The sequence below is a fragment of the Schistocerca cancellata genome, chromosome 7 (genome assembly GCF_023864275.1).
Source record: "Schistocerca cancellata isolate TAMUIC-IGC-003103 chromosome 7, iqSchCanc2.1, whole genome shotgun sequence".
NCBI classification, from domain to species: domain Eukaryota; kingdom Metazoa; phylum Arthropoda; class Insecta; order Orthoptera; family Acrididae; genus Schistocerca; species Schistocerca cancellata.
In genome coordinates, this window is record NC_064632.1 from 403,785,298 (window position 1) to 403,812,100 (window position 26,803).

General features: G+C 43.0%; 1 protein-coding gene across 2 annotated transcripts in view; it reads left to right on the forward strand.

Moving 5' to 3' along the window:
* Nucleotides 1–26,803, forward strand: part of LOC126092072 (uncharacterized) — a 145,233-nt gene that overhangs the window by 54,259 nt on the left and 64,171 nt on the right. The window contains exon 1 of one of the 2 annotated variants that reach the window (XM_049907491.1): nucleotides 11,886–12,301. The exons of the other annotated variant lie outside the window; for it this stretch is intronic. Coding sequence (XP_049763448.1) covers nucleotides 11,909–12,301 — 393 coding nt within the window. The 5' untranslated portion in view covers nucleotides 11,886–11,908. Of the gene's footprint in view, nucleotides 1–11,885; nucleotides 12,302–26,803 lie in introns of those variants that run through there. 2 annotated transcript variants of the gene reach the window in all.

Genomic DNA, 26,803 nt, shown 5'->3' on the forward strand with positions numbered 1-26,803 from the left:
AGCCACTGTCAACATCCTGGGAACACCTGGCACAAACCTTTTTTAACGCCGACACTTTCAGTATTCTGCAAACACGTACTTCCCCTGTCCCAACATAGCGTGACAATTCGTTCACTGTGATGCGTCTGTCAGCAGTCACCAATTCGTTAACTCTCTGCACATTGTCTGGAGTGTGTGCAGTACGAGGCCTGCCGCTGCGAGGACAATCCTCAATATTGCTGTGCACGCTTTCATCACGTAACCTGCTTGCCCGCCGACTAACTGTACTGCGATCGACAGCACTATCTCCATACACCTTTTTCAACCTCCTGTGTATGTTTCACATTGTCTCATTTTCACAGCACAGGAATTCTACGACAGCACGTTGCTTCTGACGAACGTCAAGTGTAGCAGCCATCTTGAAGACATGCTGTGATGGCGCCACTCATGGGAACAGGTTGAACTAAGTTTGAAAACAAGCGGGAAGGATGTATCTACATACTGTAAAACTTTCACACATGCAGAATGAAAACTGTATTTTTACAAAAATAGTGTGTGTTTCTTCTGGAGTGACCCTCGTACATTTAAAAAAAATTATTTAATAAACCACATTAAGAATGCCGTCTGCCCCTTCCCCACACTTACCCACGCACCCCCCGACCATGTCAGGCTTCACGAACATAGTGACGACCGTACGCAGAAATTATTGGACCTGATCTATGATTTAAAAAATATACAGGGTTATTACAAATGATTGAAGCGATTTCACAGCTCTACTATAACTTTATTATTTGAGAAATTTTCACAATGCTTTGCACACACATACAAAAACTCAAAAAGTTTTTTTAGGCATTCACAAATGTTCGATATGTGCCCCTTTAGTGATTCGGCAGACATCAAGCCGATAATCAAATTCCTCTCACACTCGGCGCAGCATGTCCCCATCAATGAGTTCGAAAGCATTGTTGATGCGAGCTCGCAGTTCTGGCACGTTTCTTGGTAGAGGAGTTTTAAACACTGAATCTTTCACATCACTATGCGTGAAACTTGCCCGCACGCGTTCAACCGTTTCTTCGCTCACTGCAGGCCAACCCGTTGATTTCCCCTTACAGAGGCATCCAGAAGCTTTAAACTGCGCATACCATCGCCGAATGGAGTTAGCAGTTGGTAGATCTTTGTTGAACTTCGTCCTGAAGTGTCGTTGCACTGTTATGACTGACTGATGTGAGTGCATTTCAAGCACAACATATGCTTTCTCGGCTCCTGTCGCCATTTTGTCTCACTGCGCTCTCGATCGCTCTGACGGCAGAAACCTGAAGTGCAGCTTCAGTCGAACAAAACTTTATGAGTTTTTCTACGTATCTGTAGTGTGTCGTGACCATATGTCAATGAATGGAGCTACAGTGAATTTATGAAATCGCTTCAATCATTTGTAATAGCCCTGTATATATGTCGTTTATCTCAAAGTGATACACTCCTCATAAAACTGTGTGTGAAATTTTTGGCTCGGAACTGACCATAACAAATGCTGCAGCGTAGGTACGAAATTATCGAAATAATTCTCTGATTTCACTTTAATTTTTCGATCAGTTTCAGTGAGTCCTTGATACGGTGCGCTGAAAAATAAATTTTGACCGTGGCTGATTAACTTTTTCCTTATGAGAATACAGTGTGTATGCCGTTGTATCACATAAAGCAGCGTACCGTAACCTCAGATGTGATATGTTATGCATTACAAAATCTGTTCTGTAAATTCATCAAACTGCAGTTATAACTCTCAAAATTATTTGGAATTGTATTCAGCGCAGATTTAAATGTATCTCTAAAATAACAATAGAACTGAGGTCTGTTGATAGTTTTACGTTGGGACCGTCTAAGCACAACCGAATTAAAATATATATATATATATCTTTGCCATTCGCATTTATCCTTTACTCTTTGCAAGGCATCTTCAGTGGCAGATTTCGTTGATATCGAATCACATGTTATGTTTTTGTTCCTTATGTTAACCGCTGTTGCTGTTCTTGTAACTGCCATTTGGAATCTCGTTTTCAGAATTCGCAGCACTAGGAGCGGTCCCAAAATGAAACTTATCATCATACAGTAAAATTATACGCAATTGAGAACGATATGGTTACAAAAGTTAAAGATGTTTAAACAATAAAATTATCCAGAATGAGATTTTCATTCTGCAGCGGAGTGTGCGCTGATATGAAACTTCCAGGCAGACTAAAACTGTGTGCCGGACCGAGACTCGAATTCGGGACCTTTGCCCGCGAAAGGCAAAGGTCCCGAGTTCGAGTCTCGGTCCGGCACACACTTTTAATCTGCCTGGAAGTTTCAATAAAATTGTCGTTATTAAAGTCTGTAATATTCCCATTACTTGGCCTACGCAAAAATGTCTCTTACTACCTTTTTGTCTTTCAGAATGTTCTTTTTCGACCCATAGCCTAAAACGTTCCCGTATAATAAGGAAAATCAAGAAACTGAAATTTAGGAATCTTGTGGTAGCGACGGCAAATGAAGAGAGTTAGTTCCCTTTACTCTCGGATAAAAGTAAGGGAAAAAACGACACCAGTAAACCAATTATTTAAAGTCTGTGTTGCCCCCAAAGGCTTCGTTACTATGATGTTTTGTTTTCTGCTCCTGATAAACATCAACAACCTGGGAGTTACGGCATGGTAACAGCCTGATATGCCTGTATTAACGGCAGATGAACCATCTGCAACATTCCAAAATGAACGTCCGTAGAATGCGACGTCACGAAACAGTTACTTTCGTGTTTGCTGAGTAGAAGTTGGTAGCTGTGTAAGAGGCAGCGGAAAACTTTTCTCATTTGTGTATGTGTACTTCCTTTTACCTCTCTTAACGGCAACATACACACACGATTTTTTGTGCGCATCTATGTCAAAGTACCTTTCGAATTATACAAATTTCATTGGCCTCGTTCTGCAATTATTAAAAACGGCAACTGGTACTTCAATTTTCGATGTTCACGTAGTAATATTACGATTATTTCTACTTTGTGGCCAGATGCTCGAGGTAGTTGTGTGTTATAGTGTTTTATCCTATGAGGCGGTATGTGGAGACCAGCCCAACATTTCCCTAAACGAGCTATGTAAACCGCATAAAAACCAGACTCAGGTTGGCCTGTGCACCAGCCAATTGTCGTTAATCCTTCGCGGGTCGCACTCACTTCTCGCTAGTTAGCACACTGTGCATTGCGCTATACGAACAGGTCTTCTTTGGATTTTCTCTATATCCTCTACGTTGTGTACGACTTCACACACAACAGTAAGGAAAAGTGGACTACAGAACAGTGCAACAACCGTCATCGTAGGAAAGGCGAACAAGGGTAAAAAATGATTAGCGAACAATTTAACACAATAAATAGTAGATTTACTTAACTTGCCTTTTTCCATGTGTACGTAGACTCATTAAAAATACTGCAGCAAGAAACAGAGTCCAACTATCACAAATTCAAATAGATGAGGCTCGCTGTACTAAGTATGAACGATGGTGTCGTAGTGCAGACGTTCCAGGTGCAAGTGGGTTGCTTGGCTGCCACCGGCCGTCCTATACTATGTGATCAAAAGTATCAGGACACACTGCTGAAAATGACTTACAGGTACGTGGCGCCCTCCGTTGGTAATGCTGGAATTCAGTATGGTGTTGGCCCACATTTAGCCTTGATGACAGCTGCCACTCTCGCAGGCATATGTTCAGTCAGGCGCTGGAAGATTTCTTGGGGAATGACAGCCCTTTCTTCGCGGAGTGCTGCAGTAAGTCGGTCGGTGAGGCCTGGCACGAAGTTGGCGTTCCAAAAAATTCCCAAAGGTTTTCTATAGGAATGAGGTCAAGGACTCTGTGCAGGCCATGTTCTTGTCCTGTAACCACTCTCCCACATACCGTGCATTATGAACAGGTGCTCGATCGTCTTGAAAGATGCAATCGCCGTTCCCGAACTGCTCAACAGTGGGAAGCAAGAAGGTTCTTAAAGGCCGCCCGGTGTGGCCGTGCGGTTCTAGGCGCTTCCGTCTGGAACCGCGTGACCACTACGGTCGCAGGTTCGAATCCTGCCTCGGGCATGGATGTGTATGATGTCCTTAGGTTAGTTAGGTTAAGTAGTTCTAAGTTCTAGGGGACTGATGACCACAGATGTTAAGTCTCATAGTGCTCAGGGCCATTTGAACCATTTCTTTGGAGGTGCTTAAAACATTAATGTAGGCCTGTGCTGTTATAGTGCCACGCAAAACAACAAGGGGTGCAAGCCCCCTCCATGAAAAACAAGACCACATCATAACACCGCCGCCTCCGAATTTTGCTGTTTGCACTACACGCGCTGGCAGGTGTTCACCGGACATTCGCCATACCCACACCCTGCCATCGGATCGCCACATTGTGTACCGTGATTCGTCACTCCACAGAGCATTTTTGCACTGTTCAATTGCCCAGTGTTTACGCTCCTTACACCAAGCGATGCGTAATTTGGCAGTTCCCGCTTGATGTGTGGCTTATGAGCAGCCGCTCGACCATGAAATCCAAGTTTTCTCACCTCCCGCCTATCTGTCATAGTACTTGCAATGGATCCTGATGCAGTTTGGAAATCGTGTGTGATGGTCTGGATAGATTTCTGCCTATTACACAGTACGACTCTCTTCAACTGTTGGCGGTCTCTGTCAGTCAACAGACCAGGTCGGCCTGTACACTTTAGCACTGTACGTGTCTCTTCACGTTTCCACTTCACTATAAAATCGGAAACAGTGGACATAGGGATGTTTAGGTGTGTGGAAATCTCGCGTACAGACGTATGACACAAGTGACACCCAATCACCTGACCACGTTCGAAGACCGTGAGTTCTGCGGAGTGCCCCGTTCTGCTCTCTCACAATGTCTAATAACTACTGAGGTCGCTGATACGGAGTTCCTGGCAGTAGGTGGCAGCACAATATACCTAATATGAAAAGCGTATTTTTTGGGGGTGTCCGGATGCTTTTGATCAAAGAGTACGTAGTGGCGGCAGAGGGCGCTCCTAGTCCACAGCCGCTGGATGCGTGGCTCAGTGGGGCGCAGCTTGAGTCCGCCAGATCCTGCGCGACCGCTGTCGGCATCTAATGGTAACTTGCAATTCCGTTGCCAACGTTGAAACGTCCGTAGGGTTGTATCAATAGGTGATACCACAGTCTGTATCAGTCTCATCTAGTAAGAGCCCTAGGCTGACAAGCAATATTCTAGTATCGGTGAATTAGGGTTTTGTAAGCTGCCTTCGTGGATGGACTACACCTGATCATTCTTCTAATTAATCTCACTCCACTTTAAACTGTTCTGCAAGTATACTGCCAGTGATTGTCTGACAATCGTGTAATCATACCATGATTCCTTCTATCTCTTTATCACAATATTTTACACTCGTTTATGGTGGAGATCAACTGCCAGCCCATGAATCAAGAGGCGTTCGTCTATATGATTTCCAGAACTTTGATACAATTTTCTAGCACACACTGAGGTGACAAAAGCATTGGGATATCTTCTGTCAGACCGCCTTTTGCTCGCCTTAGTGAAGCAACCCGATGTGGGAAGGAGTCAATAAGTCGTTGGAAGTTCCCTGCAGAAATAATGAGCCTTTCTGCCTATATAGCCGTCCATAATTGCGTAGCCAAGATAGACACGAAGCCCACGCCTACCACAGTAGTACAAGTTTATATGCCAACTAACTCCACAGATGATGAAGAGACTGAAGAAATGTATGGTGTGATCAAAGAAATTATTCAGATATTTGAGAGAGACGAAAATTTGAAAGTCATGGGGGACTGGAATTCGATAGTAAGAAAAGAAAGAGAAGGAAAAGTATTAGGGGAATATGGACTGGGGGTACGGAATGAAAGAGAAAGCCACCTGGTAGAATTTTGAACAGAGCATAACCTAATCATAGCTAACACTTGGTTTAAGAATCATGAAACAAGGTTGTATACATGGAAGAGGCCTAGAAGGTTTCAGATAGGTAAGACAGAGATTTAGGTACCCGGTTTTAAGCTATAAGATATTTCCGGAGGACATGTGGACTATGGCCACAATTTATTGGTTGTGAACTGTAGATTAAAACTGAAGAAACTGCAAAAATGCAGGAATTTTTAGGAGATGGGACCTGGATAAACCGAAAGAACCAGAGGTTGTAGAGAGTTTCAGAGAGAGCAAGAGGGAACGACTGACAAGAACAGGGGAAAGAAATACAGTAGAAGAAGAGTGGGTAGTTTTGAGAGATGAAACAGCAAAGGCAGCAGAGAATCGAATGGGTAAAAAGGCGAGGGCTAGAAGAAATCCTTGTGTAACACAATATATATTGAATTTAATTGATGAAAGAAGAAAATATAAAAATGCAGTAAATGAAGCAGGCGAAAAGTAATACAGACGTCTCAAAAATGAGATCGACAGTAAGTGCAAAATGGCTGAGCAGGCAGGGCTAGAGGACAAATGTTAGGATGTAGAGGCATATACCTCTAGGGGTGAGAGAGATACTGCCTACAGGAAAATTAAAGAGGCCTTTGGAGAACAGAAAACCACCTGTATGAATATCAAGAGCTCAGATGGAAAACCAGTCCTAAGCAAAGAAGGAAAAACAGAAAGATGGAAGGGTCTATAAAAGGGCGATGTACTTGAGGGCAATATTATGGAAATTGAAGAGGACGTAGCTGAAGATGAAATGGGAGATACGATACTATGTGAAGAATTTGACAGAACAATGAAAGGCCTAGGTCGAACAAGGCCCCGGGAGTAGACGACATTCCATTAGAACTACTGATGGCCTCGGAAGAGCCAGACATGACAAAACTCTACCGTCTAGTGAGCAAGATGTATGAGACAAGTGATATATCCTCGTGCTTCAAGAAGAATATAATAATTCCGATCCCACAGAAAGCAGCTGTTGACAGGTGTGAAAATTACCAAACTATCCGTTTCATAAGTCACAGCTGAAAAATACCAAAACGAATTCTGTACAGACGAATGGAAAAACTGGTAGAAGTTGACCTCGGGGTAGATCAGTTTGGATTCTGTAGAAATGTTGGAACTTGCGAGGCAATACTGACCCTACGACTTATCTTAGAAGATAGATTAAGGAAAGGATTTGTAGACTTAGAATAAGCTTTCGACAATGTTGACCGGAATACTCTCTTTCAAATTCTGAAGGTGGCAGGGGTAAAAGACAGGGAGCGAAATGCTATTTACATTTTGTACAGAAACCAGATGGCAGTTATAAGAGTCGAGGGGTATGAAAGGGAAGCAGTGGTTGGGAAGGGAGTGAGACAGGGTTGTAGCCTATCCCAACGTTATTCAATCTGTATATTAAGCAAGCAGTAAAGAAAACAGAAGAAAAATTTGGAGTAGGTATTAAAATCCATTGAGAAGAAATGAAAACTTTGAGGTTTGCCGATGACTTTGTAATTCTGTCAGAGACAGCAAAGGACTTGGAAGAGCAGTTGAACGCAATGGACAGTGTCTTGAAAGCAGGATATAAGATGAACATCAACAAGAGGAAAACGAGGGTAATGGAATGTAGTCGAATTAAATCGGGTGATGCTGAGGGAATTAGATTAGGAAATGAGACGCTTAAAGTAGTAAATGAGTTTTGCTATTTGGGGAGCAAAATAACTGATGATGGTCGAAGTAGAGAGTATATAAAATGTAGACTGGCAATGGCAAGGAAAGCGTTTCTGAAGAAGAGAAATTTGTTAACATCGAGTATAAATTTAAGTGTCAGGAAGTCGTTTCTGAGAGTATTTGTATGGAGTGTAGCCACGTATGGAAGTGACATGTGGACGATAAATAGAAGGTAATAGAAGCTTTCGAATTGTGGTGCTATAGAAGAATGCTGAAGATTAGCTGGGTAGATCACGTAAGTAATGAGGAGGTACTGAATAGCATTGGGAGAAGAGGAATTTGTGGCACAACTTGTCTACAAGAAGAGATCGGTTGGTAGGACGTGTTCTGAGGGATCAAGGGATCAACAATTTAGTACTGGAGTGCAGCGTGGAGGGTAAAAATCGTAGCGGAAGACCAAGAGATGAATAAGTAAGCAGACTCAGAAGGATGTAGGTTGCAGTAGTTACTCAGAGATGATGAAGCTTGCCCAGGATAGATTAGCATGGACAGTTGCAGCCAACCAGTCTCTGGACTGAAGACCACAACAACAACAACAATTGCGTAAGTGTTGCCGGTGAAGGATTTTATGCCAGAAATGACTTCTCGATTGTGTCCTATAATTGTTTGTGTTAGACGATCTATGTGACCAAGTCATTCGCTCGAATTGCCCAGAATGTTCTCCAAACAAATCACTAACAATTTTGACCCAATGACATGACATATTCTCATCCATAAAAATTCCATCGTTGAATGGCTACAAATCGTCTCCAAGTAACCGGGTATAACCATTGCCGCTCAGTGATCAGTTCAGTTGGACCAGAGGACCCAGTCCATTCCATGTTACATTCGTTGTACGATCACTTTGATTTCTGTGGCTATTTCGTGCAGTGTTGATCGTCCGTTCGTTAGCACTGACAACTCTACGCAGATGCTGCTGCTCTCGCTTGTTAACTGTTGGCCGTCGGCCACTGCGTTGTCCATGGTTAGATGCAATGCATGGAACATGATATTCTCGCCACACTCTTGACACTGCGGATCTCTGAATATTTAATTCCACAACGATTTCCGAAATGGAATGTCCCATGCGTCTAGCCCCAACTATTAATCTGCGTTCAGAGCCTGTTAATTCCAGTCTTGCGGCCATAATCATGGCGGAAACCTATTTACATGAGTCATCTGAGTACAAATGACAGCTTCACCAAAGCAACGCTCTTTTATAACTTGTTACGCATTACTACCTGCATCTGTATATGTGCATATCGCTATCCCTTGAATTTTTGTCACTTCCGTGTATGTAAACAGCATCATCCGCGGAAAGTCCCATGGAGCTTCCATGTTATCCAGTAGGTCACGTATGATTTCAGAAAATATAGTTCCAAAGCGAAGAAGTCGTTCCCTATTACCACGTAGTGTGTACGGCCCATACCAAATAAAACTGGGGAGGGGGAGAGAGAGAGAGAGAGGTACTGAACGTATCGTATTAAAAATCATCATCATCATCATCATCATCATCATTTAAGACTGATTATGTCTTTCAGCGTTCAGTCTGGAGCATAGCCCCCCTTATACAGTTCCTCCATGATCCCCTATTCAGTGCTAACATTGGTGCCTCTTCTGATGTTAAACCTATTACTTCAAAATCATTCTTAACCGAATCCAGGTACCTTCTCCTCGGTCTGCCCCGACTCCTCCTACCCTCTACTGCTGAGTCCATGAGTCTCTTGGGTAACCTTGCTTCTCCCATGCGTGTAACATGACCCCACCATCTAAGCCTGTTCGCCCTGACTGCTACATCTATAGAGTTCATTCCCAGTTTTTCTTTGATTTCCTCATTGTGGACACCCTCCTGCCATTGTTCCCATCTACTAGTACCTGCATTCATCCTAGCTACTTGCATATCAGTAACCTCAACCTTGTTGATAAGGTAACCTGAATCCACCCAGCTTTCGCTCCCATACAACAAAGTTGGTCGAAAGATTGAACGGTGCACAGATAACAGTCTTGGTACTGACTTCCTTCTTGCAGAAGAGAGTAGATCGTAGCTGAGCGCTCACTGCATTAGCTTTGCTACACCTCGCTTCCAGTTCTTTCACTATGTTGCCATCCTGTGAGAATATGCATCCTAAGTACTTGAAACCGTCCACCTGTTCTAACTTAGTTCCTCCTATTTGGCACTCAATCCGTTTATATTTCTTTCCCACTGACATTACTTTCGTTTTGGAGATGCTAATCTTCATACCATAGTCCTTACATTTCTGATCTAGCTCTGAAATATTATTTTGCAAACTTTCAATCGAATCTGCCATCACAACTAAGTCATCCGCATATGCAAGACTGCTTATTTTGTGTTCACATATCTTAATCTCACCCAGCCAGTCTATTGTTTTCAACATATGATCCATAAATAATATGAACAACAGTGGAGACAGGTTGCAGCCTTGTCTTACCCCTGGCGACACAAATGGTTTGTTTGACTCACAGCTGAGCGTCGGGTAGATTATGAAAAACGTGAACTGTCTGGCACCTGAAGATGGACGACAGGTTATCTCGCGCATATGCGAGTCGATCGGAAAGAAACCAACGAGTGTCAGCGAACGACCATTTTCTCTGGTGTAAACGGCACGCGAGCATGAGCAAACAGCATTCCGACGTAAAAGAGGAAGATTTGGGTTCAAGATCCCGTCGACGTCGAGATCAGAGACGATCTTCGGTCATGTTCGATACGCTTTCGCTGGAGCTCGCTCATGAACCGCCGATTGATCTTTCAACGAACCACCAAATTAAGTTCGTGTGGTTTCCGTTTCGGTGTTCGCCTCCAGCACAGAAAACAAAATATTCGTCTGCTAATTTGCGCGGACTATTTTGTTATTGAAGCGAGTTGCGTGATCGGATTGGTTAGACAAGGATGTAATGTTGCCAACAGAAGAATGTAGATATCACAGGCGCTTTCTGCGATGCAAGAAATTCACATTACAAAACATCAAACAAAAACAAACGTGAAGTAAGCGTAAAGTGTCAACCGACATACTACGTGCAAGGTTGTGGAATGATGTTGAGGAACAGTGAAATCGTTTCTCAGTGAAAGCGTTTCATGCTTGGGTAAAAATTCAGACACTTTTTAATCTATTTTTATTTTTACACTCGTCGTCAAAAACAGCACAGAATGCAGAATAATCTTATCTGTAGCCTGTCAGTTTTGCAGCACAGCCATAATTAATTTTGTAGCAGAATCCACGGCTGTGGTTGTATCGAGTGATTGCTCTGTGCCGATTATTAGCACCAAAAAACAAACAGTAACGCAGCGTTTGTGGGGTTGACCTGTAATGTTCGTTGTCTCGTATTCTCTTCCGTTCGATCTGGTTTAAACGCTTCTTCACATGTGCGAGCGCGTGGTATTTCAAAACTGGCGAAATGTCTGCCATTCTCTACGGCGTAAACGAAGATCGATATGTCAAGTATACCACGCTCTTATTAGAGGTTTGCAAAATGTGGATGCGGACGTAAATACATTATAGTCTCGCACGTCTAGCAAGAGGCGTTAATGAATCATAGGCTGAAGCTGTAGAGAAAGGGAAGTTGTGGAAACAGAAAACTCCGTCGATATCTATCCGTTAGGGTATACAGCGAAGTAATAATAACAACTTTTCTGTTGTCTGCATATACTCAATTTTTTTAAATTTAATCAGTACACGCTTCATTATTTGTTTTGGATCAAACAGCGCCATTAATACAACACCAATGATTCCTTTTTAACCGTAAATAAGAACTACCTCTGTTGAAATGCAGATCTACCGTGTCCCATACAGTGCTCCCACGAAGTATGGGAAATTCTGTTTTTACAAATAATCAGTGGTTTGATCCTTCTTCTAGTGTTTTGGAATTATGAATTAGCGCACTGGTTTTTTTTTTTATTCTATGGAGCAGTATGCTGTGGTTACTTGGGTTTGAAACTATTGAACAACCTTAAATGTATCTGTTGGCTGCGTATTATGTAATTTTAAGGACACGAAAATGAAAGAGGACGAAGTCTGTCGCTACAGAGGAGAATTAGAATCTTTCGGACGAAAATAAGAAACGAAAAAAATTGCCAAAGCAATCACGCCACCAACTTTTAAAGAACTCGACTGACGAAAAGCATCTCCTGTCTCGGGCTGTTTCCCTCTCGCTGTTCACTGTCAATACACAGCGCACGCAAGGTTAGAACGTGACGCATGCGCTGTTGCCGAGTTGCACCGAGTTGAATGCGCAGCTTTGCAGTGACGCACGGGCCAGCGCACGTGAATACACGTCCATGCCTCTATCAGCTTGGCGTTCGATCCACGACATGTCTGTGGAGGGAACTTTGCGTTTCATAGAGTCATACCATCGAAAGAATGTTTTGTGGGACGTTAATAATAAGTATTACAATAACAGGCAAGTGAGGATTAACGCTTTGAGTGAGTTAGGGAACGAATTTAATTTGAGTATTTCGGCTGTGAAAAATAAAATTAAAAGCCTCCGCTCTTATTTTGCCAAGACGCACCAGAAAGTGATGAAAAAGAAGAGTTCGGGAGAAGAAGAGTCGGCATGGTTCGCTTACAAGCCATTGTTGTTCATTTTGGATGGTGTAGGTACAAAACAAACCAGTGACTCTGACGAGGAGGACACGACCGTGGAGACGGACATCTTCAGCGATACATTCGAAGTAAGTACCTCTCAGAATACTGACGTAATTTATTTTCGCTATTACTAGTGACACCACACATCTTGTTCAACGCCTCTTCAAAACAGTTATAAAGACGAAGTAAAAAAATCAAAAAGAATCTCTCAGTCTCTCACAGTAGAACGACAAACAGAGACGGCGCAGTATCTTGCATCAGAAATGTGTAGATATCATGGTAGTCTGGTGATTCATATCGACGATATAAACCTGTTGAGAACAACGATGGCTGCGGAACAACGTAGGGAAGCTAGGTACTTGGTTTGTGCTGTAGTCGGCAGATGGCATCATAATGTTGTGCCAGTCTCTCTAGCGCCAGTACAGGCTAGGCACGACACTGTGCAAGTCCGTAGCGTATGAAACGGCGGTGCTTATGACAGTGTGATCACATTATTTTTAAATTTCAAAGGCTGTGCTGTTCAGTCGAAAATCTGATGCATGTGCAGGTATTTCATAAAGAATTCCGGTGAGAGCAGCGTTGAAAGTGTCTCAGTAGAGGAGTTGCAAAAAGATAATGGGTTATTTTCCCCGTAGAGGTCATTCCGTCCCTCATAATGGTTGAGTTTGCCCACATTTGCATCTACATACATGCTCTGCAAACCACTGTGAAGTGCAGGGCAGAGGATAGTTAGCGTCGTACATTTCCGAGTCTCTTCCAGTTCAACCACATATGATACGCTGGGTTTTTTTAGCAAAAATCTCGGAATATTCTTGACAGAGTTACTTCGAATTTTTACGGGATACCGCAATAAACGTTCGAATGGATATGGGCAACATTGTTTTTAATATATGCGTATCGTTAATCTATCACTAAAGAAGTTAACTTAGTTAAACGTTAAAGCGTTTCTTTACTGGAGATTTATCTGAAGTTAACCGTTAACTCGTGATAGTAAACTTTATGTCAAATGAGCGCGTTTATCAAACGCGTTGTCATTGCTTAAATGAAAATGTTTTGGTTGGGGAAGTTAGGTAGGACGACGAAGATAAAAACAGTTTAGTCATTTAGTGTTAAAATTAATTAGTTATCAATGTTAAATGAAGGTACAATCAAAATACTGGAGAATCAGATGTATCCGACATAAGGTGCACATTTCCCTTCATGAACAACACCATGTTTAAGTTTTTGTGCAAGAGCATGGCTCGTTTAGAAGACAAAATGTCGTTGCCACGAAGAAAGTCGTTCAACTGCAGCATTCGAGGTTTATGGGGATATTCTCTGTAATTAATAAATCGGTTCCCCTAGAAATATTGCAACACGGAATGAGTCTTTTGATTTCAAATCGAACCATTATTTTGACTAGACTTTGGACTTTATTTTTTACGGATGTGTTACTATCAAGCTTCTCTTTAGATTGAGTGACAGGGGTAAAAAAAATCTTCCTCTTCGTTGTTGCTGCTTCCGCCACCGTCGCTTACAGTATCTCTTCTGTCCTGTGAACTTCCGATGGCTTCGTGCCTCAAATAAGCCTTTTGTACAACTTTTCCCATTTGTTTTCTTACTACTTCCACTCGACTGTGGCCATACGTTTCCAGCTACATCAACGGGAAGTTGGATGAAAAGCCACAGCAAATTAGCGTTGATCCACGTCACTGAATAAAGCCTTAGCTGAAGCTGTACAATCCACAATATCCCTAGCCTTCATATTCTCCAATTTAAATACAGTTGCTACAGTTGTTGGCAACTTGTACTTCTCCTTGAATTTCATCAAGGACTCCAGCGACCGGTGCCAAAACCTGCAAACTAGTAATCATTTTACAGGATTCATAGATAAAAAAGATATAGATTTATTTTATTAACTTTACCTTCACATACTCCTTCATTATGGTCACATCTTGATCACTGTGATCATTGAAAGCTTGAACCTTTAGCTGAGTGTTAACTGCATGAAGAGCAGGTCCTTCTAATATTGCGTTAAGAATAACGATAGCGTCATAAGTAGAGTTCCACCTATTTGTACTTTGAAGTACCGCGCTCCTGCCTGATTCATTGTGAATACTATCTGCTGCCACCGTACTTCGTGAATGCTGATGGCAAAGAGCACTTTCTCTGGCCATAGCACTTCCTTAGGGAGTTTTAAAACCAGTTATTTGTAGAGCAACATTTGCATCTTTGCTTGCGATGAAGTTAAATGTATGTGCAGCTCACATAGAGTGAAATGGTGAATTATTAAAGTTTTCCCGTGTATTGTCATCGCCTACTCTTCGCAGGCAACGGTCAGGTATGGAAAGTAGATTTTCTAGTGAAAATAAATTCCAACTCGTCGTCGTTGGAGGACTGATTTAAAGGGTTGGCAATAGAATCATCAGTCCATATTGTGTGACGGCAGGTCTAATAGTGTGTCGATCTCGGTACCAAGTTGCCCAAATGCCTTCTCAAAGCTACTGCCATTTTCGGTGGTAGTTCTACATGAAAAAATAAGATTCAATTAAATTTTGTGTTTAATGATAATAACGAGAGAAAATCAGTAAAGTCCTTTTTTTAGTTTCTTAGAACTCTCCAGCGACATAAACATACCTCAAAATGAAGAACCACATATACAGTGCTGTATTACCTCATTTGCTTTGCACCATAAATTAAGAAAGTAATCGTCTTCTACGATGTATTTTAGGAAACTGATAGCAGAAGATATTCTTTTACGAACATCAGTCATATTTTTGTACATCTTTGGAAAAGTTCGAAACAAATGCATTTAACATATTTTTTTATAAAATGGGAAAATTCGAATAACTTAATTTTTATATTTATTACTATATTAATTTTCAAATTTCTTTATATTATTTAACATAACGAAGTAAATGAAATTATTGGTCTTCTTAAATAACCCGTTTATTTTTTATATGTATGAAACTCACAGTTGGATATCAATCATGCCTGTGTCAGTAGAACATATGAATGCCGACCTTTTAGTCGTATGCACGCCAACACTACACGCGTTCTGGCTGTGTAGGGATCTAACCAGTGAAAAGATATGGCCAAATAACTTGTTGTGAAGTGGCCAGCAGTCAGCCATAGTTCCCAACCAATCGATTTTGCCAAGTACGCCGAAAAAATTTGAGACTCGTTAAACCACCTCGTTATCATGGGGGCTGTAAAAGGACTTGAGACGTAGGGATAAATCAAATATTACACTTTACAATCTGCACAACAATCGCAACAAAATCTAAAATTATTTGATTTTACACCTCCAACGTGTCATGTAATAACTAGACTGTTAAAATGATTTAAGTCTGTACATTATGATTTATACTGAAGAGTCAAAAGTACGGGATATCACCTAATATCGTGTCTGACCTCCTTGTGCCTCGCAAAAGCCTCGTGCAGAAATACTGAGTCATGTGGCCTGCGTAAGTGTTGCCGGTGCAGAAATTTGTGCATAAACTGAGCTTTCGATTATGTCCCACAAATGTTCAAAAGGATTCCTCTCGGTCAATTATGGTGGCCAAATTATTCGCTCGAATTGTCCAGAATTCGCTTCAGACCAGCTGGGAGCAATTGTGGCCCGGTGATATGGCGCGTTGTCATCCATATAAATTCCATCGTTGTTTGGGAACATGAAGTCCATTAATGGCTGCAAAATGGTCTCCAAGCAGCCGAACATAACAATTGCCAGTCAATGATCGGTTCAGATGAACCAAAGGACCCAGTCCATACCATGTAAACACAGCCCACACCATTATGGAGCCACCACCAGTTTGCACAGTGCTTTGTTGACAACTTGGGTCCATGGTACGTGGGGTCTGCGCAGAACCCGAACCCCTACAATCAGGTCTTACCAATGAAATAGAGACTCATCTGACCAGGCCACGGTCTTCCAGTCGTCTAGGGTCTACATCTACATCCATATTCCGCAAGCCACCTGACGGTGTGTGGCGGAGGGTACTTTGAGTACCTCTATCGGTTCTCCCTTCTATTCCAGTCTTGTATTGTTCATGGAAAAAAAGATTGTCGGTATGCCTCTGTGTGACTCCAATCTCTCTGATTTTATCCTCATGGTCTCTTCGCAAGATATACACTCCTGGAAATGGAAAAAAGAACACATTGACACCGGTGTGTCAGACCCACCATACTTGCTCCGGACACTGCGAGAGGGCTGTACAAGCAATGATCACACGCACGGCACAGCGGACACACCAGGAACCGCGGTGTTGGCCGTCGAATGGCGCTAGCTGCGCAGCATTTGTGCACCGCCGCCGTCAGTGTCAGCCAGTTTGCCGTGGCATACGGAGCTCCATCGCAGTCTTTAACACTGGTAGCATGCCGCGACAGCGTGGACGTGAACCGTATGTGCAGTTGACGGACTTTGAGCGAGGGCGTATAGTGGGCATGCGGGAGGCCGGGTGGACGTACCGCCGAATTGCTCAACACGTGGGGCGTGAGGTCTCCACAGTACATCGATGTTGTCGCCAGTGGTCGGCGGAAGGTGCACGTGCCCGTCGACCTGGGACCGGACCGCAGCGACGCACGGATGTACGCCAAGACCGTAGGATCCTACGCAGTGCCGTAGGGGACCGCACCGCCACTTCCCAGCAAATTAGGGACACTGTTGCTCCTGGGGTATCGGCGAGAACCATTCGCAACCGTCTCCATGAAGCTGGGCTACGGTCCCGCACACCGTTAGGCCGTCTTCCGCTCACGCCCCAACATCGTGCAGCCCGCCTCCAGTGGAGTCGCGACAGGCGTGAATGGAGGGACGAATGGAGACGTGTCGTCTTCAGCGATGAGAGTCGCTTCTGCCTTGGTGCCAATGCTGGTCGTATGCGTGTTTGGCGCCGTGCAGGTGAGCGCCACAATCAGGACTGCATACGACCGAGGCACACAGGGCCAACACCCGGCATCATGGTGTGGGGAGCGATCTCCTACACTGGCCGTACACCACTGGTGATCGTCGAGGGGACACTGAATAGTGCACGGTACATCCAAACCGTCATCGAACCCATCGTTCTACCATTCCTAGACCGGCAAGGGAACTTGCTGTTCCAAAAGGACAATGCACGTCCGCATGTATCCCGTGCCACCCAACGTGCTCTAGAAGGTGTAAGTCAACTACCCTGGCCAGCAAGATCTCCGGATCTGTCCCCCATTGAGCATGTTTGGGACTGGATGAAGCGTCGTCTCACGCGGTCTGCACGTCCAGCACGAACGCTGGTCCAACTGAGGCGCCAGGTGGAAATGGGATGGCAAGCCGTTCCACAGGACTACATCCAGCATCTCTACGATCGTCTCCATGGGAGAATAGCAGCCTGCATTGCTGCGAAAGGTGGATATACACTGTACTAGTGCCGACATTGTGCATGCTCTGTTGCCTGTGTCTATGTGCCTGTGGTTCTGTCAGTGTGATCATGTGATGTATCTGACCCCAGGAATGTGTCAATAAAGTTTCCCCTTCCTGGGACAATGAATTCACGGTGTTCTTATTTCAATTTCCAGGAGTGTATGTAGGAGGGAGCAATATACTGCTTGACTCCTCGGTGAAGGTATGTTCTCAAAACTTCAACAAAAGCCCGTTGCGAGCTACTGAGCGTCTCTCCTGCAGAGTCTTCCACTGGAGTTTATCTATCATCTCCGTAACGCTTTCGCGATTACTAAATGATCCTGTAACGAAGCGCGCTGCTCTCCGTTGGATCTTCTCTATCTCTTCTATCAACCCTATCTGGTACGGATCCCACACTGGTGAGCAATATTCAAGTAGTGGGTGAACAAGTGTACTGTAACCTACTTCCTTTGTTTTCGGATTGCATTTCCTTAGGATTCTTCCGATGAATCTCAGTCTGGCATCTGCTTTACCGACGATTATTTTTATATGGTCAGTCCATTTTAAATCACTCCTAATGCCTACTCCCAGATAATTTATGGAATTAACTGTTTCCAGTTGCTGACCTGCTATATTGTAGCTAAATGATAAAGGATCTTTCTTTCTATGTATTCGCAGCACATTACTCTTGTCTACATTGAGATTCAATTGCCATTCCCTGCACCATGCGTCAATTCGTTGCAGATCCTGCTGCATTTCGGTACAATTTTCCATTGTTACAACCTCTCGATATACCACAGCATCATCCACAAAAAGCCTCAGTGGACTTCCGATGTTATCCACAAGGTCATTTATGTATATTGTGAATAGCAACGGTCCTACGACACTCCCCTGCGACAACCTGAAATCACTCTTACCTCGGAAGACTTCTCTCCATTGAGAATGACATGCTGCGTTCGGTTTTCTAGGAACTCTTCAATCCAATCACACAATTGGTCTGATATTCCATATGGTCTTACTCTGTTCATTAAACGACTGTGGGAAACCGTATCGAACGCCTTGCGGAAGTCAAGAAACACGGCATCCACCTGGGAACCCGTGTCTATGGCCCTCTGAGTCTCGTGTACAAATAGCGCGAGCTGGGTTTCACACGATCGTCTTTTTCGAAACCCATGCTGATTCCTACAAAAAAATGGCTCTGAGCACTATGGGACTTAACATCTGAGATCATCAGACCCCTAGACTTAGAACTACTTAAACCTAACTAACCTAACGACATCACACACATCCATGCCCGAGGCAGGATTCGAACCTGCGACCGTAGCGGTCGCGCGGTTCCAGACTGCAGCGCCCTAGACCGCTCGGCTAATCCCGCGCGGCTCAAGGTCATCACGAATTATCTCGAGTATGGAACAGAATGTTTCTCCCGTCATTTCATATATTTTTAAAATTTGTCTGGTTCTTCCGATAACTGAGGGCAGTGTCTATAGTACTCGCCAAATTCTTTACGAGACTGGAAAGCTCATCCGCATGCATTCGGCGTCTCTTTAATAGCAGAATCTGCCATGCAGTACTCGTATCGAAGCACAGAGGCGTCGTGGTATCCACCCCACACTAGAAGGTAAAAAGCTAACCTGCTTCATACATACAATAGATTCTAACCTAACCTAAGCCAACCTCCTTGATGCCGACAAAAACCAAACCGACGTATGAGATCTGACCCACTATGACCACGCTGTCGGCCGATGTTATCTGGCGACCGTCGTCGGTGCCACTGTGAAGGCAGCCTTAGCAAAGGCTCTTCCGTCGGTCATCTGCTGCCATAGCCCATTAACGGAAAATTTAAGCGCACTGTCCTAAAGGATACGTTCGTCGTATGTGCCACACTGATTTCTGTGGTTATTGCTTTTCTGTTAGCATTAACAACTCTACGCAAGTGCCGCTGCACTCTCTCGTAAGTGAAAGCCGTCGGCCAGTGTTTTGTCCGTGGTTAGACATAACGCTTGAAATTTGCCGTTCTCGGCACACTCTTGGCGCTGTGAATCTCGAAACAATAGAATTCCCTAACAATTTCCGAAATGCCAGAATGAGATTTCACTCTGCAGCGGAGTGTACGCTGATATAAAACTCTCTCCTGCGCAGGAGAGCTTCTGTAAAGTTTGGAAGGTAGGAGACGAGATACTGGCAGAAGTGAAGCTGTGAGGACGGGGCGTGAGTCTTGCTTGGGTAGCTCAGTTGGTAGAGCACTTGCCCGCGAAAGGCAAAGGTCCCGAGTTCGAGTCTCGGTCCGGCACACAGTTTTAATCTGCCAGGAAGTTTCAATTTCCGAAATGGATTGCCCCATGCGTCTAGCTCCAGCTACCATTCTGCACACAAAGTCTGTTAATTCGCGTCATGTGGCCATAATCACGTCGGAAACCTTTTCACATGTATCACCTGAATAGAAACAGCTTCGCCAATGCACTGCCCTTTTATACGCCGTGTACGTGATACTACCCCAGCTGTATTGTGCAGATTTTTGTCACCTCATTGTAAAGGCACAGTACAAGAGAGGCTACACCACCGTTCATTAAAAAAAAAAGCTAAGATTATCTTTGTCAAAATGATTTTTTAAAGTAAAGACGTACTCTTCAAATACCCGCAGTTACGTTAGTTCGAATTTCAATGAAAATGAAAAGGTATCAGCTTACTTAATAACTTGTTGTAATCGAATATGCTCATTAACGACCTGTGTGATAAATGTTCTCCTCGAAATGAAACTTCTGCTGGAGTTACAACTTTTTATCAGCTTCTCGAAGACTTCGATTCAATGGTATGTAAAGGAATCATGTTCGTAACAAAAAGGTTTACTATGCATTGGTTCACACTAGCTCATGTCGTATTCTTTGAACTCCTGCTAGCTCCGCTGTCGGTATCTGAATGCTCAAGATTGATGTTTCTTTGTGTCTTTCCTCCACCGGTCCCTGGCTTCACCGTATCTTCAACGTGCACAAACCGCGATTCATGTGCTCTCCTTCTGTCTTGTTTCAAATTGACAAGGCTCGAAGTGCAAGCCCTAATTGCTGATTTTTTTCAGGCAAGCACAGTTTACGATCGAGAAGTATTTGTTCTCTCGATCTAGAAACGAAATTAGTGGAATGCCTTAAATGCGGCCACGTATTTTCATTAGTTGCAGAGCATTAGATTTTTAGAATTCTCTCTCGTACTCGATCGTTTATATCAATCGCGCGCACCCCGGCGTTGCCACACATCCACATGACTCGATCTTATCGGAATATGATATCCGTAGACGGCGCGGCGTCATTTTTCTCATAAATGGTAGCCAACTAATTAACCATTAGCAGACTCAATAGAAAATTAACAAGTGCCAAGGAGCCCACTAATGTTTTTTTCAATTAGCTTAAAAGTTCATCCATTACTCTAAAAGTTGACTTCGTAAAACTTGTCTGGTTATTCAGTAATTCGTTAATTAGTGATTGTGCCCAGCTACTACATTAAGGCAAGTTTAACTTTGTTACAAAAAATCACGAAAAATTCTTGACCGATTTACTTCAAACTTTTACATGATACTATAGTAAATGTTCGGACAGGCATAGTGTACATATTTTTAATGACAAGTCTTTTTTAACGTTGATACCAAAATTCTCCAAACGTTCTAGACCCACTTACTTCAAATATTTTCACAAAGCACTCAAACGTTCCGACAGACAACAGCTATGGGGAAACGTTAGAAGAAAATATCTCGAAAAATTCTTAATCTATTTACTTGAAGTTGTTATATGGTACTCAACTAAATATTCAGATGAACATAGGCTAACCATAGGTTAACCAACAATGTACAGATTTTTTGTTAGAACAAACTGCAAGAAAGAAAATTGGTTGTGACAATGTACAGTTTCGTCTTCTTTCTTGCGGTCAGATGTAACTACAATAGCGGGGAGCTGAAACCATTAGACAAATTATTTCTTCAATATATATTCTTTCTCCTTATATATAATATTAAACAAAAAATGTGTACATAGTTATGTGCTATTCTCTTCCTCGCAGTTAGTGCTCACAGAAAACAGGGAAGTTGTATTTATGACTTATCGTCTTATGGTTAGAATACTACTACAGGATCTGGATTTTCAGAACTTGGTAATCGTACTCGTTTGCAGAGTGAAACTATGAGAAATACTGTCAACGAAGCTACTGTTGTCACAGATGCAGCAACAAGAGAGGTTTCTTATACATCTATGATGCCAACCGAGTTATCAGTGCATTTTAAGCGACTTCTATTCCCAATCAAGGATTTGTTGACAATAACAATCAACAAGGCTCAAGATGTGAGAGAGGATGAAGAGGAGGTGGAGAGAAAGGGAGGAGAAAATGGATATACGGAGTGTCTGAAACATTTTGTGTCGGTTCACAACCGAATATATTGAGATAGGGAGCCAATGGCCGGAAATGCATATTTATTATGTTACGGACAGACACAGCGTACCCGCATAACAACAGTGTAGCTCATAGTAATTGTTCAAAGTGCATAACAGCGGCGCATGAAATTCTGCCATACTCTCTCAAATATCCCCGGTTTTTTTTTTTTTTGTACCAGGAGATAGGCAGCATGGACCCTACCAAGCAGGTCTTCATCCGTTTCTACGGGGTTTCATACACCAGCTTCTTGACGTAACACCAGTCCAGAGGTGAGATCCAGAGGTGGCCATGGGACAAGACCTTCCCTTACAATCCAACGATGAGGATATGTGTTGTCAAGGTGCTTGCCGGCATTAACACTGGAGTGAGCTGGTGCACGGTCGTGTTGAAACCACATCCATTCTTAGACAACAAGGGGTACAGTCTCCAAGAACCGTGGCAGCGCATCCCGTTGCAACACCAGGTAATGAGAACCAGTCAAACGTGGAGGCAGCAAATAACTAATAGGTGGTGTTGGACAATGCCTGCTCATACATAGACAGATAATTGTTACTGGTGGCCACCGATGTGAGCTGCATCGAGATTGTCCTACTCCAGACATAGCTATTGCGGCTGTTGAAGATACGAGAGCCTGGCGGTTGTCGCTTTGAACAATTGCCACAAGCTACGTTGTTGTTTGGCGGTGTATGCTTTGTATGTCCATAACACAATAAACATGCATTTCCGGCCATTGCTTCCCTGTATAATCGGTTGTTGACTCACAATCACCTGTTTCGATTTGACCCAAGAGGAGATGGGCAGAGAGTGACGGGAGGAAGAGGTGAAGAGAGAGAGAGAGAGAGGTAGAGGAAGCGATGGACAGAGGGAGGGTAGAGGAGATGAGGGACAGAGAGAGGGAGGAGAAGGAGACTAGGACGTAAATGTAATTCGCACACATGCTTAGCACTTGCGAATCATTGCCGGGTTCGCTAGTCTTCTGTGTGAACGAAGATAGAAACCGGGGTATAAACTTTAAATTGAAATCTGTATCTTTTACATGCGTATACATACAATTTTGGAGGACTTTTTACAATTTTGTTTGTGATCAGAGTTGTCATTTCCTTTTCACAAACGTTCAACGAGCCCCTATATGCACGACGAACATGAAGACGACAGTTAAACTCGCTCCATACTTTTGCGAGCAAGTCACTAATTACTCCATTCGTGCTGTGGCTAAGCCCGTCGCACTTCATCCAAAGCTGATGGATGATGAGATAGATAGACGGAATTTTTCACAAATCCCCACAAAAAAAGAAAAATACCATACCGTGAGTCACGCGAACCTGGAGGCTAATGGTGCAATGATACTCTCCTTGCGGCAAGTAGTTGAGACAGCTTATCCAAGGCTGCCAGACGCCTTTTATACAGGGTGTTACAAAAAGGTACGGCCAAACTTGCAGGAAACATTCCTCACACACAAATAAAGAGAAGATGTTATGTGGACATGTGTCCGGAAACGCTTAATTTCCATGTTAGAGCTCATTTTAGTTTCATCAGTATGTACTGTACTTCCTCGATTCACCGCCAGTTGGCCCAATTGAAGGAAGGTAATGTTGACTTCGGTGCTTGTGTTGACATGCGACTCATTGCTCTACAGTAGGCATTGTTGGTGATATCTTGATTGGGCCCCATGTTCTTCCACCTACGCTCAATGGAGCACGTTATCATGATTTCATACGGGATACTCTACCTGTGCTGCTAGAACATGTGCCTTTACAAGTACGACACAACATGTGGTTCATGCACGATGGAGCTCCTGCACATTTCAGTCGAAGTGTTCGTACGCTTCTCAACAACAGATTCGGTGACCGATGGATTGGTAGAGGCGGACCAATTCCATGGCCTCCACGCCCTCCTGACCTCAACCCTCTCGACTTTCATTTATGAGGGCATTTGAAAGCTCTTGTCTACGCAACCCCGGTACCTAATGTAGAGACTCTTCGTGCTCGTATTGTGGACGGCTGTGACACAATACGCCATTCTCCAGGGCTGCATCAGCGCATCAGGGGTTCCATGCGACGGAGGGTGGATGCATGTATCCTCGCTAACGAAGGACATTTTGAACATTTCCTGTAACAAAGTGTTTGAAGTCACGCTGATACGTTCTGTTGCTGTGTGTTTCCATTCCATGATTAATGTGATTTGAAGAGAAGTAATAAAATGAGCTCTAACAAGGAAAGTAAGCGTTTCCGGGCACATGTCCACATAACATATTTTCTTTCTTTGTGTGTGAGGAATGTTTCCTAAAAGTTTGGCCGTACCTTTTTGGAACACCCTGTAGAGGTCTCCTGGTAACATCGACCGACAGCTTGGTCACAGTGCATCTGATCTTCTGCGTCACTTTTTGGGCGGGATCAAGGGGATTAGGTTAGGTTGGCCCATACCTATTCTGTCTAGGAAGTTAGAATCTATTTTAAGCTCTGTGGGCGGGACTGATGCAATGACGCCTCTGTGCTTGGAGAAGAGTGCTGCATTGAGACTTTAACTTTTAAAAAGACACCGAATGCAAGTGAATGAGCTATATCCGTCTAGAAAATAACTTGGCGAATACTGTAAGCATTTTTCGCAATTACTGAATAACCAAACAAGTTTTACGAATATATTACGTATCCCAATCAGCACCGATGCTAGGTGTTTTGCCGCCTTAGGCGAGAATTGTGAAATCACGTACACGTACCCTCTTTTCTTTTTTACAATCATCGGTCTCCCCAATACCACCGCCCCCTTTCATCACCACCGACATCACAACAATGCAAATATCGTATTATACTTTTAATAATTAAACTAAGGTGACCAGACGTCCTCGTTTCCTGGGGAGAGTTCTTAGTTTTCAAGCTTTGTCCTAAATTCCTTTAAATCTGATCGGGGACAACAAACGTCCTCAATTTCATATTTTTTGTCCTCAGTTTTTGAAGTTTTTCAGTATAATTGAAATAGGAAGAATGTGCTGAACATTGTAAATTAGAAGTCAGCTGAATGTACCACTGCAGCCAAAATTGGCATCAATTACTTATTTTATGTAATTGCAAGAAAATGGACTAATAAAGGTGTGGAACTATTTTCTGTTGACAGTGAATTTTTCCTTGAATTTAGAAGTTATGCTGCGTTGATGGGAGATATGCCGAAGCGTCAGACAGGATCGTCTGGCTAACGTGGTGTTACTTCGTTTCTAGAGTTTTTAGAATGAGGAATGAATCCCATCTTTTTCAGCATCCACTTTACTCCGATTAATTAATAAATGGTTCCTTGCTTACATTTTCTGTTGAGGGGTATTCTACTTTTATTAGCTGCCACGGTGTTGCAGTGGTCTAAGCGATTTCCGTTTCGTACTCGGTAGCGGCTTTAGTGGTAGGAAGAGGTAATGTGTTTACTTCCGTCAAACTAAGTGAAGACTTATTAACTGTTACGTATGCTTTTGAAAACAATTCGATGTTTTTTCTTCTTTTCCATTTTTTCTCCTCATTTGCTGTGTATTTTCGCTGTTTGATTTGAAATTAATTTTTTCCTCCCTTAGCCGCCCCTACAATTTTACCGCCCTAGGCGGCCGCCTAGTCTTGGTGGAAACGTCTCCTGGTCCCACTTCCGTTAGAACTGCTTATGTGAAATTCCTAACTGCAATGCTGTCTCGCGGCGAGTTGCGGCGTTCGATCATTGAAGTTTTAATAACAGCCATGTGTGCAGCAGGCATCCATGCTGTGAATGTAACAATACGTGTATAGCACTCGCGAAGCAAGGCAGCCTCGCGTTGTATTAAGTTCGGTACATCAGTCAGTGAATTTTCGAATTGTACCCGAATATCGAGAGGCAGGTTCTTAGTCGTCCCTCCACGACAGTGACCCAGCCCACGAACCAAGTTCAGTTTGGCCAGCGAACGGATGACAGTCCTGGATCACCCGCCGTAATCGCCACATTTGGCCCCAGCCGACTTGTGGTTGTTCTCCAAATTGATCTTTTCATTACGATGCAATTAAAGACATCAAAGAAAATTGTACTACGGTACTAAATGCAGTTCCGAAATAGTACTACGGTGAATATTTCAAACACTTTTAAAATGATTTCAGCCGTGTATTGATCAGGGGAAGACTATTTTGAATAAATACAATGGTTTCGTGAACATTATCGATGACTTTTATTTTTCATAGACACAGTCCTAACGGAACTGGGACATACTATATATATGAGATAAAGAGGGAAATGTTCTGTTACATACTAGAGATGATTTGTGGTAGCATTGAGAAGCGAGATGACAAATACCCGTCACAGCTTCAAATAAATTTAGAAAACAGACATAAGTCAGTTAACCTACAATGACTATCATTCAGCGTACGTGTGAAAGACAAATATAAATTTTAAAATTAGTTTCTCTGAACACTTAAAACACTGAAAAGTGGAAACGCATACATCGTATTTGCAAACCACTTCGTGTAACAGAATCATCACCTTACTGTTGTAAGAACCCCAATAAGCAGTAATAATAATTTGTTGGCAGCTAATTCCAGTCTACCGCAATCTAAAAAAGATCTACAGGAGCTTCAAGCATAAGATACCCTACCCTACTTACTTGAACAAATTATTTTTTGAGGTTATAATTTACGCCAAAAATTGCCGGTAAAGATTTTCCTGCCTCCTTTTGGTTTCCAATTAAGTCACAATTTCTGTTCATAGATTCAGAGCTATATCCCAATTATGAACGTCGACCGATTCGACAGAAGAAAACAAACTGATTTGAATATCAGATATTATTGTCGGAAGTCTGTACGTTCGGGCGATGAGATCGGCT